The 20769-nt window shown below is 35.0% G+C and overlaps 2 protein-coding genes across 6 annotated transcripts; both read right to left on the bottom strand.

Annotated features, from left to right (window-relative positions):
• Positions 1 to 3605: 3605 nt before the first annotated feature.
• On the bottom strand, positions 3606 to 5824 carry LOC119986685 (NAC domain-containing protein 12-like). The gene is made up of 3 exons (XM_038831347.1): positions 5062 to 5824; positions 4702 to 4973; positions 3606 to 4580 (listed from the first exon to the last, which is right to left on the bottom strand). Exons 1-3 carry the CDS (start codon positions 5243 to 5245, stop codon positions 3909 to 3911), a joined length of 1128 nt encoding a protein of 375 aa, XP_038687275.1. The 5' UTR covers positions 5246 to 5824; the 3' UTR covers positions 3606 to 3908.
• Positions 5825 to 13925: 8101 nt separating this feature from the next.
• Positions 13926 to 18483, bottom strand: LOC119987391 (polyadenylate-binding protein-interacting protein 11-like). 5 transcript variants are annotated; one of them, XM_038832291.1, is made up of 11 exons: positions 18323 to 18483; positions 17548 to 18080; positions 16990 to 17094; positions 16857 to 16901; positions 16689 to 16761; positions 16467 to 16579; positions 16306 to 16365; positions 16159 to 16206; positions 15990 to 16058; positions 14480 to 14541; positions 13926 to 14375 (listed from the first exon to the last, which is right to left on the bottom strand). In XM_038832291.1, the coding sequence occupies exons 2-11, from the start codon at positions 18046 to 18048 to the stop codon at positions 14318 to 14320; spliced, it is 1134 nt and encodes a 377-aa protein (XP_038688219.1). In that variant the 5' UTR covers positions 18049 to 18080; positions 18323 to 18483; the 3' UTR covers positions 13926 to 14317. The 5 variants fall into 5 exon arrangements, with proteins under 5 accessions (XP_038688219.1, XP_038688215.1, XP_038688218.1 ...); XM_038832287.1 differs by having other exon boundaries at positions 16990 to 17097; positions 18323 to 18482; XM_038832290.1 differs by having other exon boundaries at positions 16990 to 17097; positions 17548 to 18077; positions 18323 to 18455.
• Positions 18484 to 20769: the final 2286 nt, after the last annotated feature.

The raw sequence follows: 20769 nt of genomic DNA, 5'->3' as shown, positions 1-20769 counted from the left end.
TTGTTTTCAAGAATTGAATTTGCAATCTCTATGATGCACCCTTGCAACTCTATCAGTAGATGTTAAGTGGACGAGGAAAAAAAAATGCTTACTCACAAAATGTGATCCTCATTTAATGTTGAGTGTTGAATTTTATGTGGGCCTTTGTAATCAATGATTATTTCACATGTCATATAACTCAATTTAGGAATAAATAAGGGTTTTATTTTGGGTGGATGTCTTCGTATCTGTCCGAACAATTCACTTGAAAAATGTAGCTTTAACTAATTAAGTTTTTTGTATTTTTTTTAATCTAAGATCTATATCATACATTTAAATGTTTTTGAAAATCTAATGTTTAGATCATTTAAAGAACATGAATATCTTAAGAAATGCTTTTAAATTCATTTCATAATTTTTTTAAAACAATTCATCTCAGTAGAAACATTTTTCTAATGGATTAATTGTGACGACAAGCATAAAAAATGATTGCGCTAAAATTTTTCTCTTTGGTGGGGTCTCTCGGTTAGACCTTAGTGGTTGGTTCCACCATTTTCAAGCTTCCCTAACAAACCTTAGTGTTATGGCTTCTGACTCTGAATCTTTGATGTCACTTTTTAACTTATTACATTACTATAGACAAGAATTTGGTTACATATAATAAATAATAATAACTTGGTAATGTTATGTGTGTATATATATCTACACGAGAGTTCTCACACGCAAGATCCTGTAAATTTGTTAAAGTGTGGGATATACTTTGTACCGTTGATTATCAACATTGCATATATGTATCTTGATGTGGGCCTGAGCCATTTGATTTAAGGAATGGTTGAAAGTGTATCCCGTGCTTTAAAAACACTATAGGATCCCACGTGTGAGAACTCGCCTATATATATAAAAGGGATGTATACACATATGTTGAATTATAGTATACTCTTTCAGTATTCAAAAGCAAAATCATAACCGTAGATTGGGTGCCGAAAGTACTTTTGATTGAATTAGATTCTCCATTAAAATATATTTGTATTTATGTATATAATAATTGTACTTTTATACCTGTAATAATTCTTGTCAATGACAAAGCAACATGGATTTTGTATTATACGTTTTTTTTTTTTGGTGTGATAATTTAGCTGTACCAGACTGATCATATTTGTTCTGGAAAAAGACAAATAATTAACAAAAGATGATAGGTTTGGTATAAACCAGAAGAAGAAATATTCTTCCATCGAAATCATGATTAGACAATACTAAATTTTTAGGGTAATTTTCAAGCGATATGAACTAATTCTTTCAGTATATAGAATATTTGTCTAGAATAATGCGTACTTTTGTTTTATTTATATGTGAACGTGGAATTTTTTGTTTATTTGTCACGTTAAGATTTGTATCCTATATCGATTTGGTGTAAATCATCAAGAGAGCTTTTTTAAGGATAAAATCTTGAGTCTTAGGTATAGATGGAACAATACCTCTTTGAGTTATTTGGATTGGATTTATATGGTGCTCTCACAAGTATCCAATTTATAACATGATGTTGAAACGAAAACTATATCATAAAAAGAGATCTACTCGTTTTCATTTATTGGGCCTCATCGATTAAGTGTAAATCATTGATATGATTTATAAGTAAAGATCTAATCTCTTTATACTTAGAAGGCCTATTGAAAATAAAACCGTGCAGACGATAGGTCGCGGGTATTTGATTTATAACATGTTGTACTACTTTCATTATTTGATTTGATTTTCCCCTTGACGCTGTACCAACCATCGATATGCACACGTAAACTAAAAGCCGTCCAATCCAATTTTCTTTGAAATTTTGTTTTGATTATTATGTGCTCTCCAGCTCATATATGTTTAATGATTATTCAATTTTAATTTATCATTCCCTGATCTTTAAATTATTTTATTATTCTTGATGGCTTGTGCTAATATGATTTGTCCCCATATAGAAGTTTCAATTAGCCGTTAAAGGATTGACACGAATGTAGAATTTTAAAAACTAAATTATACCTATTTAATTGAAGTGTCATAATCAGACAGTGCATGATTTAATTATGAAATCTAAGAATAATTTGCTTTAACAGTATTCCTTAATTAGTAAGTTGTCTACCCCCAACCCCTACATATATACCAATATTTCGTGCTGAATGATAGTTAATTATATTCTGATTCCATGTTCTAATCAATAATTCCAAAAATTATTGTACACATGTAGTAGCTGCATTAGTTGACCAAGAACAATCATACTTGTGTGAGGGGGACTTGTGTGATTGGAGTTTAGCATGTAGAACAGGATCCAATATATGAAAATGTCTTGAATAGAGATTCCCTGTTAAAAAAAGTTCGGTTTAATTTTATTGGGTTCGATGGGGGTGTGTTAGGTTATAGGGTTGCTTCTTTTATACTCGAAACTAGAAAGAGCTAAGCAAGGGAGAATCCAATTTTAGAGAGCGTTGGCGAGGCATTTTTTCAATAGAGAAAGTGTAACATTTTAATATGATATCAAAGCCTTATGCAAAGGTTGAGGGAACTCTTGAATTTGTTAGAGTCTATATTTCTCATCCAATGATGGAGAATAAATCTGGTAGAGAAAATACAAAAGTCTGATGTAACGTGACATTGCCTCTCAAATTATTATCACTCGCATGATGATATTGATTGTAACTATTATCTCATTCTCTTGTCTTTAGATTTATGAATTGTTTATAATGTCAAGAATTTATCACAATCTTTAGACATAAATTGCTAGTATATAATTTGGTAGAGATTGAGCATATATGCATATGGAATTATGTGCATGTCTAGCTATATAAATCCACTTGTCATTATCTTATACATCAATAGCATGTAATGTCTACCTAATTAATCTCAGTCAAAGCATCTACGCAGGGATGTCTTTTTCAACTTAGGAAACTTGCTTGTAATATATATTCTCATTGGGGAAACATGGCTGCCGGCTTTATGTTTCTCGTATTTAGGAAACCTTTTTTTGTGTGTCTACGTTTATAATCTCAATAAAAAAAAAAGTTGAAAAGGAGAGAATACATAAAAACTCTTATGTGATTGAAGGAAAAAAAAATTTAAAATGCTAACAATTCTAGTATTTTTTGTCCTAGATATTTTAAATGTTGAGATGTATATACACGATCAATGTAAAATCATAGACACCACATACCTCAAACAATTCATATGTAATCGTGTGTGTTGAGCTCCATGTTTGTGATTGCTAGGATAAAAAACCACTTGGAAAAAAGAAGAAAGAAACTACACTAAATTGTCTTTATATATACATGCCTAAAAGATGATCACCTTTTTATATATCTTTATTGGTAGGTACTCAAGTTCGGGTATGACCACACCAAAAAAGTCATTTGTGAATGACATCTTTCCAATACGACCAAGCCAAGTGGGTGTAATGATTTCAGTGTTTGTTTTGTGAGAACATGCACCTTAAAGTCAGCGATGGATCATGGATGTGCCCCTACCATTTTTAAACTTTATTTTTGTCTAGCTTTTCTCCAATATACAGTTGATCATGTGTGTATATATATATATATATAGAGGTAGGATTGTAGGGAGAGCTCCCAAACCTAGCTAGTATTCTTTTGACACATGCAAGTGCGAATTATGAATGGACAACATCGTTATTGAGGAAACTATTATTATAATGGACTTAATTTGATTTGACAATATCTGCCACCTTATCTTCCACATATATCACCATCATTTATATCATTATTCATCAAGTACGTACACATATACTTCTATATATACTATCTATATATAGCAAACATATATGTATGTATGTATATATACCAGGATTCTGTTCTTCTGTCCTTGCAATCTGATGTAAGACTACGTACATCTGTCCTTTGTCTCTTCAATCTTCTTCTGCTTCTTCTTCTTCTTCCTGTTATATGTTATACTGATAAGTGGCATAATGGGTCTGATGATGAAGGAGATATGGATGTTGATGACTTAGTGAAGCTCCATAGATCATTCTCGTTGTTGTTGTAGACTGATCTGTCTGAATGTAAGTCATCCTCGTCCGGACAAAGAGAGAAACTCACATTTTCTTCTTGTCCATTGAGTTGTGAAGCCACTAGGCGATCTAGTGTGACCCAGTTGGTTGGGGAAGGTTGAGTACTTTCATTGAGGATTTCGTCGAACGGTTGGTAACAAGGCCGGAAAACACGGTCCTGGTCGGAGTTGATGGGGAGTGATGGGAGGGTAGTAGGAGATTCGAGTCGTGGGAGATGAATGAATCTTTCACTGAACATTTGATGATGATGATGGTTATCAGTATTGATGCCAGATCTAGTTGTGGTGGTGGTGTGGTTGGTGTTGGAGATCATATTGGTCATGGCGTTGAGCGATTCGGTTTCGAGTTTGCAGGTTCTCCCCATGTAGAGAAGTATTTGATCAAGAACTCCATCGTTGCCTGAACTTAGCATCATTTGTTGGGCCTTTGAATCCATGGAGTTGGTTGAACATTTTGGACTATCTAGGGTTTTATGATAGTTCTTCTTTCGAAACACCCGGCAAACCACCCACCCCTCTTCAGGCATTGATTCTCCAATCGAATTCGTAGCCTGCATTCAATTACAAATATTTTCATATTAAGACTCTGTTCGGTAGAGAATATGATTTACAGAGTATATGTTAGAGTATATACTGTGCAGGTTTATTATATATTAATGGGGAGAGACTTACTGGGGTAGTTTCATTGGTGCTCTCATCAAGCCTATATTCATGCATAATCCAATCAGATTTCTGGCCATGAGGAGCTCTTCCTTTATAGAAAACCAAAGTCTTCCTCAATCCAATCCTTCTAAACCCACTGTAGATAATCTTATCCCGGCCGGTCGCCTTCCAAAACCCGGCCGCCGTTGCCCGATTAGTCCTTGTCCCCGTCGGATACTTCTTGTCCTTATGACTAAAGAAGTACCAATCATTCTGTGGAGTTGATCCTATCTTGCATTTCTCTACAATCAAAACACAAAATCTCTCACTACCCACATAGATTTATACACATAAATTAAGATTAATGTTGAAGAGGGGTTAATTACATACCTTGAATGTCCCAAGGCTCAAGCTTATTAAGATCAACCTCACGAATAACGTCAAGATCTATCTTTTCATAGTTCACTTTCTTTCTAAGATAGTAGTGAAGAAGCTCCTCTTCTGTTGGATGAAACCTGAAACCAGGAGGAACTTGGGACTGGCCATTGATGGATAGATTCATATCTTCGGACATTAATGTAAGCACAAGAACAATGATGAGAAAGAGAGAATGATCATTAAAGAAGAGGGAGATAGTACTATAAGGCTATGGTATATAACAAAAACAAAAAGAAAGAAAGTGTGCGTAAAGGGTAATGCAGTCTCATGATGATTTATAATGGTTAGTAGTAAGCTTGTAGGGGCACCATAAGAGAGGATCCGTCCAAAAACATTGCATGAAAAGTTTTATGGTTTGCATTTCTGTTGGGTGTGTGTGTGTGTGTGTGTTGTGTTAATACTTAGTGTGGGGTCCAATCAAATTCCCTTCGAGAAGACCCAACCACCTAAGATGAAAGACTAGAGAGAGAAAGAGGTAGGGTTTTGTCATTTGTGGGTCCCTTTTAGTAAAAGTTAGTATCCATGGAACCCACTTTGGTAGAAAAAATTTGCAATATGTATATCTATTTTCGGGTAAAATACCCTTTGCTCCTTATCGTTTGTACAAAAGATGGATTTCTCCCTAGTTTGGTAAAAAGATACTTACCCACAAGATGAGTTAATTGTTAGTCGGCGTTATACATTTTTATTGAAAGTACTTCTCCCCCTCATGTAATGAAAAAAAATACAATTGTGTTCATGTGTTGTATTTCTTTGTAAGCCCTTTAATTATTATTATATGTTCAATTAAAGAAAAATAATATTTCATATTATTCTCAAATTCAACAACTTGATGGTATTTTCAATATTTGTTATGAATGGAAAATCCCACGCCAATTGGGTGTGTTCACCCCTTACTTACAACAAGGTCTTTTTATAAATATTTTGAGTTGGGCTTGGTTCGTAATAGCTAGGCTTGCCCAGTGAATCGGGTTTTGGTCATTAGTAGCTGGGCTCATGAAGAATAAAATTGTACGGATCCAATGTATTCTCAGAAATTGAGTTACGCAAAGTAAATAATATTGTTGGCACGTATGAGAGTGTTAATTTCTGTCAACATCCTTTTTCTTTTTGCATAGTTAAAATCATAGTGATATTAGATAAAATTAAGAAAAAATAACTTATATGTCCAAAAAAAGCATATGCTCATCTAGATAGAGATTTTTTTTAATATTTAGTCATATCTATCAAGATTATATGACGTGGTATTTTGTTTAAAGGGTAATCTTGGTATTTAAAAATACATATGAAGCATAAAAATGAAGAGGGTGGGTCTCTTTCATGATCAAAGTTAGAGGTTAATTTATCCTTTTGACAAATAAACGTGAGGGAGCAAAATGTAATTTTACACATTATTTAGCTTTTCTACTTACAGGAGGCACGCCCACATCTCAACTATGACTTCTGACCTTAATATCTATTTGAAAACTACATCTCAAAACGAATCTCTCTCTCTTTGTCATTTTTTTAAAATATTTTTCCTCAAAACAATCACTCGTTTTACTTGTGCAACCACCTCAACGACAATAGGGCATTATGGGGTCGGAGGCACTTAGCTTTCGTGGTCCCCAAAGGAGCATGGGAAGACCATATATATATATATATATATATATATATATATATATGTTTTAATACATATATGTTATGGTAATGAAAATTAAAATCAAGTAAGTATTATCATATGTATGTTTACAATGTCTAAACATGATAATTAACCACCTGACGATAACCTAGTTGGTTATATCCGAGGTCGGGAGTTCGAACAACCAATTGGGATATTGTCTTTTGGAATCTTGGTTTTGTGGATTTGTCACACTTTCGGCCCTTACTCACATGGAATTTGACAAGTCTTACCTATCACCAGTGTGGTACGGACTGCTCTGATAGCCCCAGATTTACGCCTATTTAATTGTCCAAAAAACATGTTGAGTTGGGTAGTTTTTCGGTTAAAAAAACTTTTAAACATAATTACAATATAAATCACAAATATTTTCAGCTATAAATTTTAGACGTCATTTTTTTCAATATTGTATATGGATACAAATATTTACGTCTATATACTCTATAGTCTCTATTTATGTAGTTGATCAATCAAGTTTCCTTGGACTATCATTGCATGAATATCACCCACTCTCTAGGGGACCCTATCTATGTACAATATTAATTAAAAGTACATATGGAGGGTAAATTCAGTGTAAAAAGTGTGAGTTTGGATGTGCCCTACACTTACGTAAAAAAAAAATGCTAGCTAGGGTAGGGTACCCGACATGAGGGTGACAATTGAATGGCTATCTCCAGCTCTTTCTTATTCTCTCCTTCTGACTTTTCTATTCATAAACTTTATTCTTCTTTCGTTTTTTCTTCTTGTTGCTTTGCTTTTCCAATGTTGATTGCACAAGGCAACTGCCAAAACTTTCATTTGATGATCAAAAGACGTTAATTATTTAATTGGCCCCATTATTAATTATTCAAATGAGTGGAAAAAAAAGATTTTTTTATAATCGAAAACGATATTATATAAGTTTGCAATTTGAATGTCCGATAAAGGTCTAAATTTGAGTAGTTAGATCTGCACGCACAAAAATTTTCCATCTGATGATGAGATGAAATCAACTTTTATATTTTTCCCTTCAACTACAAAAAATTTACATATATATTGAAAACCCTTATAACCACGCGTTGGATTTCTACCAAACTTATCATGTTGGAAGGCGGAAAATTTTTGTACGTGCGGATTTGATGAGACATAAGTTTAGATGTATATCGAAGGTTTAAAGCGCAAGCGCAAACTGTTATGGTGGTGTGTTCTCGGTGACCAACAAATGACGAATCAATCACTATCTACAAATTATGAAAAAAACTTGTTGATGTCATTCATTCAGTTTTTTTTTCTTCAAATTATCAGTTTGTTACTAGCTTTCCCCTACACATTTTTGGTCATTCCTTTAAGTGACAATACCCTCCATAATGTGTGGTAGCACTAGCTAGCAATGTAGTTGGAGCTACTTTTATTGTAGTTCTAGCCTCTCTTATTGACCAAACTATATAGCTTTCTAAGAAAATAAACTTTTTTCCCTTATATTCCCAACAATTATTTTTACCTATAATTTAATTTAATTTTAGGAAAATAAAATCATCAACATGAATACTTGGAATTCAACAATCGGTTGAGTTAAGCGGCATACGTGTGCTCAAGATTCAATTCCAACCGCATACAATAATTGTCAGTGCTATTTCAAAAAAAAAATTTGATGTAAGATTTAGTCAATATGGGTATCTATACGTACAATGCATTGTGACAAATCCTGACGTCAGCCTGAGGAAAAAAAAAACATATACATGCATGCACGTTAACTAATAAAATTCAAATAAAATCCAAAATTATTAATATGAAGTGATAATTTGATCATTACACCTAACTAATAAGTGTAAGTCTTAGATTCCTAAAAGAAATCATATGTATTTGAATTTTGGCAAACACATGAGAGGACGCCAACGATTATTATAACAAGATCCATGTCGTATATATGGCAACAAGTGCAACATGACAAATATGGTATTTGCTAACATAATATATGTATATATATGACAAATTTTAAGGTATCATCAATCATATTACAAAGGCCCAAACAAACAAATATTTATATACTTGTATGTATATATTGATATGAGCCTTCAAAATAAAACAATAATAAAATCATCATGATGGACTAATTGCATGCGTGTGGGACATTAATTCATATGTATTATATATATATATATATATATGAATTCTCCCATAAAGATGTCCTTCTGACCAAATAACTGAGATTAAAGTTGATTTCAGGCTTATGCTTTAGGGATCTGAGGTTTAAAATTTAGAGTTTAGGTTTTAGTGTTTGGAGTTTAGGATTTGGGGAACCACTTGGTGATACTTAGTTAGTTATCTCTTCGGACTTAGGACGTATGGTGCTTGAGGTCGGGAGTTTGAACCAACTAGTTAGGGGTGTTAAAAAATCAGAGAAAATGAATTAATCGTCAAATCGAGTGGTTATTGGTTATTTTCAAAAAAAAATTACAAAGATCCCAACCGACATAACTGCCGATAATCGATCGATCGATTGATTATTTTCATCTCAAAAAACTGGAATTTGTTTACATCCCTACAATATTTTCTTGTGGAATCATGATTCTATGGGCTTGTCCCACTTCCGACCCTTATTTTCATCAAGTTATTTTTGTACTACATATAGAAAGATTTTAAGATTAAATTACTAAGTGTTGCCTAAACTAATTAAAACCGTGAGAATACCTACCAAGCAATATGTTTTCTCATACCAAAAGTGAGATAAAATTTTAAAAGTAAACGTAAACATTCCATACAAAATGGGAATATTCTAAAGGATCAAGGATGCACACAATAGAGACATTTACTTAGCATATTTGTAATGTATACTACTATATCCGACATATAATCTTGACCATTCTATTAATGAAAACTAGTTTATAAAACAATGACATTAGGCGAACTAATTACAATTAATTAAGAAGGGTAATACCCCTAACAGTAGTTATGAACAGCTACTAATGATGTCGTATTAGAATGTACTAAAGCGTAGTGTTAGTGATATCTCTAACCCTAATCATACACTACAACAATAACCACTAACCACTTTCTATGTGGACACCACTTGTGCATTACATACATATATATATAGTGTGTATATATATATATATATATATATATATATATATATACTTGGCCAAATTTGATGATGGGTTTTTGAGTATATGCATAGACTTATAGTTTTAACCGACATAATTTATCCACTTGTCAAATTATTAGTGGTGGGTTAATTATTGTTAATGTAGTGTGTGTTAGCTAGATACTAAGATATTTCTCTCTCTCTCTCTCACATAACGGTAGCACTAGTTATGGCACATCACATGTTTTCGTTATGAGGGTCTCTCTTTGTAGTCCAAACCCTAATGATGATGGTTATAAATTCCTCAAAAGAAAGAGAAAAAAATCTATTATCCTAATCATGGTTTTTGGCCAACAATTGATGGAGCAACCACTTTCTTACTGACCTGCACTGGACAATTTGGACATCACACCTCCTTATCACCTTACAAGTTTGTTGTGTGTGGTTGGTCGTTGTAGTTGAATTTTTTTATTTAATATATACATATACATATAGATATATATATATGTGTGTGTATGTATGTATGTATGTTATTATCTATTTACATTACCTCTCAAAAAAAACATATTTTGTACGTACTATCTCTTTATATATGGACCCATTTGTGTAGAGAAATTAGTATCTTGATTAAGTGACGTGTACCGTGACGACACGCGGAAAAAGGTGATTAGGGAGGTTAATATGGGATTAAAGTCAGGTAGAGGGACAAAATGATGATTTTGGGTTGTACTGGAGAGACTTTGTATTAGTTTTTGGTAGGAGATAGATATGCTTACATTTTTGTTTTTCTTTGTAGTTAGAGAATCAAATCAATTTATTGGACTCGAAAGTGAAATTGATCAATTCTTTTTACTCAAGTAAATCTTTATCCTTGATTGTACATTAATTTGAAAAAAAAAAATTGGGGTGATTGAGATTCTTTCTTGCGGAAAGTATATATATATGTATGAATTATGCATACATATGTATTCAATTGTATTGATATATGGTTAATCGCTATTATTGATTTAAGGGATTTATATTATTATTGTATGCTCTAATGCTCGTTTGATAAATCAATAATTTTCTTTTAAATAAAGGTTATAGTAATTGATCTCATGAATGTAATTAATTATACATAATTATGCACAATTTTCCTTCAATAAAATGATAAATAATTTATTTGGCCAAAAAATTGGGGTAGAATCCAATCAATACAATGATTATATATATAACCCAGAGGATTAATCTTGATTGAAATACTAATTAATTAACCTGTCAACACATAATAATCAGAAATCCAAAATTGAAATTTTAAATACTTTTTTTTTTCGATTATATATTTCATAGCCTGGGTTGGGCTTAGGCCTTAGAGTTAGGCCCACTTTCATCAATCAAGACCAGGAAACCCTCAGTTCCTCACCCATTCAACATGAATAAAGAAAAAATTATCTAAAAATTTGAGCAACCAAAATATTATATGAAAAACAAAATAAGAACTAATCCAAAATTTTGAACTATCGCTTCTCACAACATAAATTATCATTTTTGGAGAATATATATATATATATATTCACAATAAATTATAAATTATAGTAAATTTATAATTTAAGATAATTATTGTTGCGATCGTCTTTAGTCTTTTTGTATGAATTAAATTTTAAATAAATTATTTAGACGTCAAAAATATAATAAAAATGGTTAACAAATTTTGAGTACTTAAAAATATATGTTTATCTATTTTTCATAAATTAAACTTATAATTTTTTAACTAATTCTTTTTTAATTGATTTAGAACACGAGTCAAACCATAAAACAGTGAAAGAGTACACAAATTAAATTATAAAGTTTAAATACTCAGGAAAAGCCATCACAGTAAATCATAAAGTTTGGTTCGAAAGACTCAAAACTTCAAAAAATTTATTGATATTGATTAATATACATGAAAAAATATTTAATGGGTGTTCATATAATAATTAATTTTAAAATGTAATAACTTAAAGATGATTATTGCGACATTGGTCTAGTGTCTTCTTTATAATATTATTAAACTCGGGTCGTGAAATCAGTTCGCACCACCCTGACAACAGCTAAGACGGAGCCAAAACTCATGCGCTAAAGGCCCCACAGGGGAGACAAGCTCACGATGCTACTGTCATTGCAAAAATACCCCCAGAAGGTTTTGAACGTCAAATACCCACACATACAGAACACCCAATAGCGAGATAACCAATTGGGCTATCCCTGCGGTTCACTAGCTACAACACTATATGTACTTTTTAGCGTACATCTATTATTTGTTTTATACTTATATATAATGAAGTAGTGGCTGGTTTTATGGTAGCTAGCATGGACAATGTTTGATACACTATGTTTGGTTCAACATGGGAACGGGAAACAAGAACTAGAATGGGAACAGGAATGGGAAAGGAACGGGAAAAAAAATTCTTTACATTCCTATGTTTGGTTAGTCAAGGAATTCCTCAAAGAATATGATTTTCCGACGTTTGGATGTAATGATTCAACATGGAATGGAAATGGGAATAGGAATAATGATTAAATGACTAAACAATCCCTCATTTATATTTAAATGACTAAAGACAAATGTCTTTTTTTGTCTTTACACCACTAAAACACAATTCCTACTTGCCTCGGAATTGGTGGTTTCTAAGTCCAAGAGGGAAAAGCTAAATTCTCAAGTTAACCGAAATATATCATTCCATTGCCATGTATATTGTGCAATCAAACACAGGAAGTCAATAATTCCTCTCGTCATGGGAATACATCATTCCGTTCCGGCCGGAATTGGTGAACCAAACATAGTGGATACACACTGTTTGCCAGTCAACACTAGCATGTTGATAGAAGGAACTAGGAAGGAAAGAGAGAGCAATGGGCTTATTCTTTGTACTTTCGTCCTTATCAATTATGGGTTGTCCGGCGGGGGTAATCGGGCGGCTTGCTAATGAGTCTTCACTAAGCATACTCGGAGTCTTTTACTCATCACATGAGAATCCTCCAACCATTACTCTTCGAGTGTGTATTGAAACAGTGGCGGATCCAGGATTTCATGTTGAGGGACGAGTTTAGATTTAATAATCTTACAGACTCGTGTTAGGAAGATCCAATTGTCTAGTTTTGCCATGATATGCATGGCTGGGGTTAGTACCTAAATCTAGACCATCTCTCTTTGTTCAGTCTCTGAATAGGGCCTAAAGAAACATATTGTTCTCATACGATGTATACGGATTCGATTTCAGGTGCTGAATCTTGATGGGGTCATTGCACATGAGCTCCCATTTGAGAAGATAAATGACTCTAGCTGCTCATTGATGGGTTGGATCTGACCAACGGCTAAGATGAAGTTATGTTCACTCTCCTTCATCCCGTCTTTCTCTCATTCTGGCCGACCATGGTTTCTGACGAATGACCCACCAAATTGAAGGCTAGACCACCATGATCAAAACCTCATAAGCCTTGACCACCAATATTCTGTATTCCTACCGTAATCAAGCTCGGAAGGTGTAGACCACCATAAGAAAGAACAACTCAATCCGACACTTGAGCCACTGCTACCGATGGAGGTCATCACCAAAGTGTTACTGGGGATGCGCTCGACCTACCTCACCCCTTGGCTGACAAGAGAAGTTGCCAGCAACAAAGACAGAGAGGAGAGAGACAAGATGAAGGGGAGAGAGCATAACTTCATCTTAGTCATTAAATCTGACCAACGACTAAGATGGAAGTACATAAATTAAAAAAATGCACGTGTCCACACTAGAGAACTCATGAATACATATAATCTATGTTTCTCGTGCCTCTCAGTGTCTGTTGTTTATTAAGCCTATTTAACATGTTCTAAATAAACTACAACCAAGTCAACAACTCTACCAAATCAGCATCTAAACCTGAACTCATTGCACCACTTCTGCAACTCATATACGCCTATGTATATAAAAATATATAGACCAGCACAGTGTACACTTCCCACACACCATCCCATAAGAACACAAAGGTAGTCATTGGATTAAACTGTCAAATACCAAAAAAAAAACACAGTTTTTGAACCCATTGTGCCTCATGGAATCAACATTAACAGTGAGCAGTTCAAGCAAAACAAACTGTTGAAAGACGAATCAATTAGTCTATGAGCATTCACAACCACCATTTGATGGAATAGCCATTGCCAGACTTTTGAAGAAACCAGTAGGCTAAAAGACCAATTCAGTTCAGTAGTACCACTACAGACTACTATTTAAGGTTGTTAAAATCCACATTTGATGAGCAATAGTACAAACTATCCTCCAAAGCCTCAGAGTTTCATCCAACTCTATAGATCTGCTAGAAAAAGAACATAAAGCCTACGGCAAGAAGAACCCTGGGCAAAGATGCGAAGTATATTTAACAGAGAAACCAGCGAGATGAAAAAACATCTTTACATGGCTGTGTGTATATATTCATAAATATTATAACCAGGGTTGAGAACAGTTGGCTGCCAAGATGACTCAATGGGTCGGAAGGCGAGGAGCACGTGGCCGAACAGGGGTCTTTGATGGGCTCACCCTGATAAAACACCAGCAGGGAACCAAAATGAATAGAAGTTCGATCAAACTTGAGAGAAAAACAGAATTGCAGTTGAGAAAAACATAATTAGCATTCAAACTGACCTTATTGGCAATGAACCCAGAACCACACCACTGCAGTTGAGAGCAGCAATTGCACTTTCAGCCTGGAGCAGATTAAAAGGAACATTAAATATTATAAATGTAGAAAGCCCCCCAAGCAATCAATCTAAAGGCCAACAAATATAGAGCCCATTTATCATATCAAACTATCACCATTTCACTACTTTGATAGCTTCTTGTCTAAGATTGTAGCCTGAGGTTCAACAAAAACCGATTGCCTGTTGACTAACCATAACTAAATGGATATTTCATAAATTCATTAAGAACTTTAACACATAAATTCACACTACACAGAGCCAGCAGGCCCCACTGGAAACATATTATCTGTTGGGGGAGTAAACCAACAACAACATAAATAAACCAAAATCTTTAGCATCACATTGCCACCCACAAAATAGGAACCGATGTATCTTAGAGGCAAACAAGAGTCGTTGGTGCCCAATCACTTGCATAGAACACAAATGCAATGAGATCACACATGCATGAATCAAATAATGTGGTATGATAAGAAACAGCTACGCAGAATCAATATAAGCGACTTCTGAAAGCAAGGTTGATCTTAATTACTGATAGACTTACTTTATCTAATTTCACAAATTCTTAATCCATTTCTATGAAAAAACCAAGAAGAATAGTAAACTAGGGAACTAGCAGAATGGATTATTACATGAGTAACAAGCTGAAGTGTCGGCAAATTCAGCCATATTTGACAGCTCGCAGCTTAAATCAAATATCAGTAGGAAGTTAAAAAAAATGGGACTAAATTCTAATTTCAGGATATATTTCTTTGATTTTTAAGGTTATATGATGAGGGACACCAGTCATTTCAACGTCTCTGCTGCAAAGTGAGGCAGCACAGGGGAAGAAACATGAGATTTGACAGCATAGTGTAAACTAAGAAGTCATAGAACAAAGAAATATCCTTGTAGCCTTGAATCAACATTATGTATTTTTCAATTTCTAGCAAGTAGCAACTGAAAAATGAAATATCAAACATAGTGCCCATAAGACTATGAGTATGACATTAAAAAAAAGTAAATTAGTTACATTGAGAATCATATTCGCTCTAATTTGCCATGCCATTTTCTCTCTTCAACCATTTGTAATTTGTACTACTTTCTGTTTAACTTGTTTCCATTTTACTCTTCTTCCTTTGTTTTTAATGTTTGTTCCAGAATGACTTAGAGAGAGTATTATCCTAGCTCACGAAAGAGTCTATCTAGCCGACATAATGGTGTAAGCAAGAGCAGTCAGTAGTCACTTTAAAGACACCTCGACGTTACAACTTGTAATCATCATTCTCAAACAACATAAAACAATAGTAAACTGGCATAAACTGTATGAACAAATAAAAAAAAACCCAGATATAAATCACGAGCGTACAACATTATGCAAAAATAACACATGCTAAATACACATCTGACATGCATCATATGCTAACTCTATGGGATTAAGAAATAGAAGATAAGAAAGAACAGGCAAAGGAAATCACCATCACAAACTCAACGAAAGCAATGCGAGTAGAATGGTTATAGTCTCCGAGCAGCCTCAGGCGATAAACCTGTGTGAGGCCATATAAATGCAGTCACTCACAAATAAAAGCAATAATACTATAAAAAAGAAGAAGCAAATACTGAGGTTTAAGATGAGTAAGTACAAACCTCTCCACACACTGATTCAAAAAAGAGCTTAATATCAGCTTGATTCACCTGCATATAAAAAATGGCAAAATAGTGTCAAGGATTTTACCTCCCAAAGTCAGTAGACTCAGTACCGTGTTTAAAGAGAAATAGTACAAAAAGCCTAACCTTCTTATCAATATTTGTACAGTAGATTGTCCTTGCACACATCTCACGCTCATCTTCAGTCTGATTCAGAAATACCAAATGATGAACCAAAGACATAGAAAGAAATCATGACAAGTGATCACACTCTAGTGCATCCTAAAGGCCGCGAAAGGCTTTCTTACCCTAGGCAAAAATGTTGGGTTAACTGGTGCAATAGCTGTTTTAGACGGCAGCACCCTCACAGGGTAGAATCCAAGCATGGTACCAGACAGACTCAAGGCAGCCCGCGCACCTTCTGCATGATGGGACAACCAAAAAGCAGTTAAGCATTACGCATGACCTCATCAACTACTCTACAATTAAAAGCAAATGCAAATAATAACCACACTGAATCTAAGCAATACCTTCATCAGTGAACTCAATAAAGGCAAAACGGAGTACAGAGTTAGGATCACCACATATGCGGCAGTCGACAACCTTCATTAGAACAAACAGGAAAATTATTCGTTCAGACTGTAGTTCTAATAAATTATAAATGGTGTGCATACATAACAAAGAACACCTGTATCTACCTGGCCACAATTGACAAACAGAGCTGCAAGCTGTTCCTCAGTGACCTAAATCCCAAAAGAGCAGTTCGTCAGTATATAAAGGTGCACCCCTTAACCAGCACAAAAGATTTTGAGATGAGGAAAAGTTATATACCAGTTGATCAATGTCGGAGACGTAGACAGTCCGGCGAATAACGTCCTCCCGCTGAGCATGACTAGTCCTGCTGTTCATCCTCCGTTTCCCTTGACCAAAATTTTTCTTCTGAGTAAAAGACACCAACAAACAATCATAAGCACGAGCAGTCCCAAAGTTCAATGCATTTTCGCAGGTCATAGAAAGTAAAATCTGCTCAACTTTCTAAAGCAAGAGTTTCATTACTTGAAACACGAGTGGCCAAAAACCATCACTCACCAACAAAAAATCTTGGCCTAACCATTCAAACAACATGAAAAAGGCCATATCTTTTTTTGTACTTTTTGAGAAACTCACAATGTCTAAACCATGAAATACGCCAGTTCTCCTGTGAAACCTAAATCACCTGTCTCTCAGCTTAGTCTAGTTTGGTTCCAGTATAACTTTATAGGTTCTAAAAAGAACTAATCAAACCCAACAAATACAGCAGCAAAAATTGAATCCAGAAACAAATAGTTACAATGATAGCACCTTCAAGAATTAAAATCAAATAAAAACTAAATGTTTCAATTTGCTTACTCGCCGACCATTACTGCCATTAACAAGTCCATTTCTGCCGGTGAGGGTGTTGTTAGTAAAGAACCCTCCGTTGAGGCCATGGCTAGCAAACCCATTCAGGCCACCATAGCCGTTAGTCAAAGAAGGCGGCACAAACTCCTCAGCCATGGGATTCAGCTTTGAGAAGAGCTCCTGCAGCTCCCTCATGTCCCTGTTAAACCTCTCCACCGCATCCACATCTCCATTCCTCTGCACCTCGCTTCCAACGCTGTCCGATCGTTGATGACCGCCCTGAGCCATATGCGGCGGTGTGTTGGATGATTGCTGCTGATCATGGTGAGTCCGCAAAATGGAGACATCATCGCCGTTGCCGTCCCCGTTGATTTTGTCCTTAGGATCGCTGGGGGACCGCACATGGTGGCCGGGCTTGAGCTGGCCCTGATCGTCGCCCACCACCGTTGATTCCTGAACCGACGGCGATCCCATGCTCACCCCCGAATCACCATTTTCCACAACAGCCATAGGTTTTCCTTCTAGAAAAATCTCAAAATCAGCTGCAATAAAATTCCACTGATCATCAAACCACCAAACCAAAACAAAAAAAATCAATTAATTAATCAATTGAACAAAACCCAATTGCGAAAACACAACTAATACAGCAAAAAGCCACCTCCTTGGACACCTAGAGATCAATACAGATAGCCGAAATGGAGGAATCAATCACATAGAACCAGACAAAGTGAACCGAGAAGAATATATAATAAAATAAATGACGGAACTTTTTCAGGCTCCTTACAGTGGCACGAGTGAAGCTGGGGTTTTAGGGTTCGAATCGTAATTTTTCACAACGATTGTTGGAGAGATAAGGGAGTGGATCCGATTCGCATATCGTCCTGAAGATTGTTTCAACTCCCAGTCGTCTTCTTTCGTGCTCAAAATGGTAAAGACTATATACGCGATATTTATTACCATTTGTATAAGATTATAGTATGAGTGTGCACGTGTCGTGTAATTAGTGGGTGAGGGTTAATATCATAAGAAGTGAAATTACTTTTCTACCCACTACTTTTTCACTCTTGTCAGTTACCGCAGCCGCTGGGTGCTGTACGTACTGAACGCCGCGGACTTGATCAGCGGAGGAAAGTGGAATCAGCGTACGGTCGACTGGCGGCAGTGAGGTCATTATTGGTATTTAACTTGGGAATATGCTTTGAGAAATCAAAAAGGCATGGAAACAATGGCTAAATTGTTAATGGTTACCTCAAATAGGTCGTCCGTCGTCTTGACATTAAGAAATGTGTGTAATTTTGGTGGTTACATGAAAGAGAACAAAAGGATAAAAAAAAATAAAAAAAAAATTGTACTGATTCGGTAGAGATTGGTTGTTGTGATATAAAAAAGCATCAATTATGAGGTTGAAGTGTTATGGAATATGTTTAGCACTTTAGCTAGGGATGTAATTCGGCCAAAAACAGCCCGGCCCAACACATTTTAAAGAGATGGGTCGGGGTTAGCAGGCCCAATGACGGGTCATTTGGGCCTGGGCCCACGGGCCGTCTCTCATGGTTAAGTGTGTATGATATAAAAAAAATTGTAGATTTAACAAATATTGAAAAAGAACGACATATAATTGAAGTTGTGGTGTAATGGTTAAATATAATAGTTTGATTTTATTTAGGGTCTTTTCGGTGCACTGTATATTGTAGTTTGACAATAAATGATTTTCCTTAACCAAGCAATAATTTTTCGTCCCCAAAAATCGAGACACTTTTTGGACTATATATTGTCCATTTTCAAAATGGTCCAATATTGGACAATTTACTACAATTTTATTTTTCTAAGCCTCACTTTATATTGAAGTGATTATACCCTCATTCGCTCTCCACCTTTTTCACCCCACATTTTTAGTTTGAATTAGTTAATAATTTAATTCTTTAAATAAAAATTATTTAAAATTATTTGAAAAGTAATTGATAATAATATATTTATTTTAAATTTTTATTAATTTTATAAATTGTTTGTTATTTATTTTCCTATCTGTTACAACTTAAATACACAATACCCCTCACATAATTTACACAATAATTTTAACATCATATATGTTACCACCAAAAGTACAACCAAACACCTATCAACATTTCAGTCACCATATCTATTATCATTTATTATCTACAATGTATGTTACTGTCAAAATTATTTACCAAACGCACACTTAGTAAGGATCCAAGTTCAATACAAGCACTTACAAAATTTCTATATTTTTTTTAAGGCTAGATCAACGAATTTTGTGGGCCGCCTATGGACCGTGCCAGATTGGGTTTTCATATGGTAAACTTTAGTCACACCTCTAAATTTTCTAAAGACATTCCTTGTTAAGTGAACCCCTAAAATATTACATTTTTATAAATACACCAAAAAGTATACTTATTCTGTAACATTTTCAAAGTACACCCCAAGCCATAAAAACAGGAGACAAACGGGGGTAGAGCATAAATCAAATGTCTCAGTACAAAATTAAAACCCATCTTGGTATCCATTCACTATGCAAGTGGAAAGGAGGGCAACGAACAAAGTAATAGAATTAACGGAAAAGCTTGTTGAGGCCCATAACAAGTCCAAGACTGAAACGCATCTCGGTACCCAATCTCTAAGGATAACAGGCAAGCGTTTCATTATTTTGAACACAGTAACATTTGACTTAGTATATCGATAATCAAATAGGAGAGAAGAAAATGTATTATTACCTCAAGCATCCACGATCACGATTATCAGAACCACAAGAAATCCGAGCGGAAGTAGTCACTAGTCGATTCCAAAGACGAGGAGTAGAGTATGTTGAGGTTCTATAGCCCATGCGACCTCGACCCATTCAAACCTGCCTCGATTGTCGCCGAAGCGAAGGCACTGAACATTGAGAAACACCTGCGGAAGAGCGAGCCATCGTCAACCAAGCCCGCCGGAGTTATCGTCGTAGTCAACCGTTTCTTAGTTGCCGATCTCATCTGCAGCAAGATCAAAGACATGCAACTCAGGATTTCACCTTCGTAGTTAGGCGCACATCCTCTCTACTATGTTTTGGATGAATACTATGGTATTGAATGCCCGGCCTGCAAGGCCCACTAACCTCACGGGCCGCGTGTGGGCAGTGACGGACTGGCCCACTTTAAAAAATCCGGTGGGGAAACGGTGCAAGTTCTCCCCCGGATCCAACCAAACCAAGACCCGGACATCAAAACCGCTCTT

The sequence above is a fragment of the Tripterygium wilfordii genome, chromosome 20, assembly GCF_013401445.1.
Source record: "Tripterygium wilfordii isolate XIE 37 chromosome 20, ASM1340144v1, whole genome shotgun sequence".
Lineage (NCBI taxonomy): Eukaryota > Viridiplantae > Streptophyta > Magnoliopsida > Celastrales > Celastraceae > Tripterygium > Tripterygium wilfordii.
Note: the sequence above shows the minus strand (reverse complement) of the source record. Positions and strands in the feature narration are given on the sequence as shown.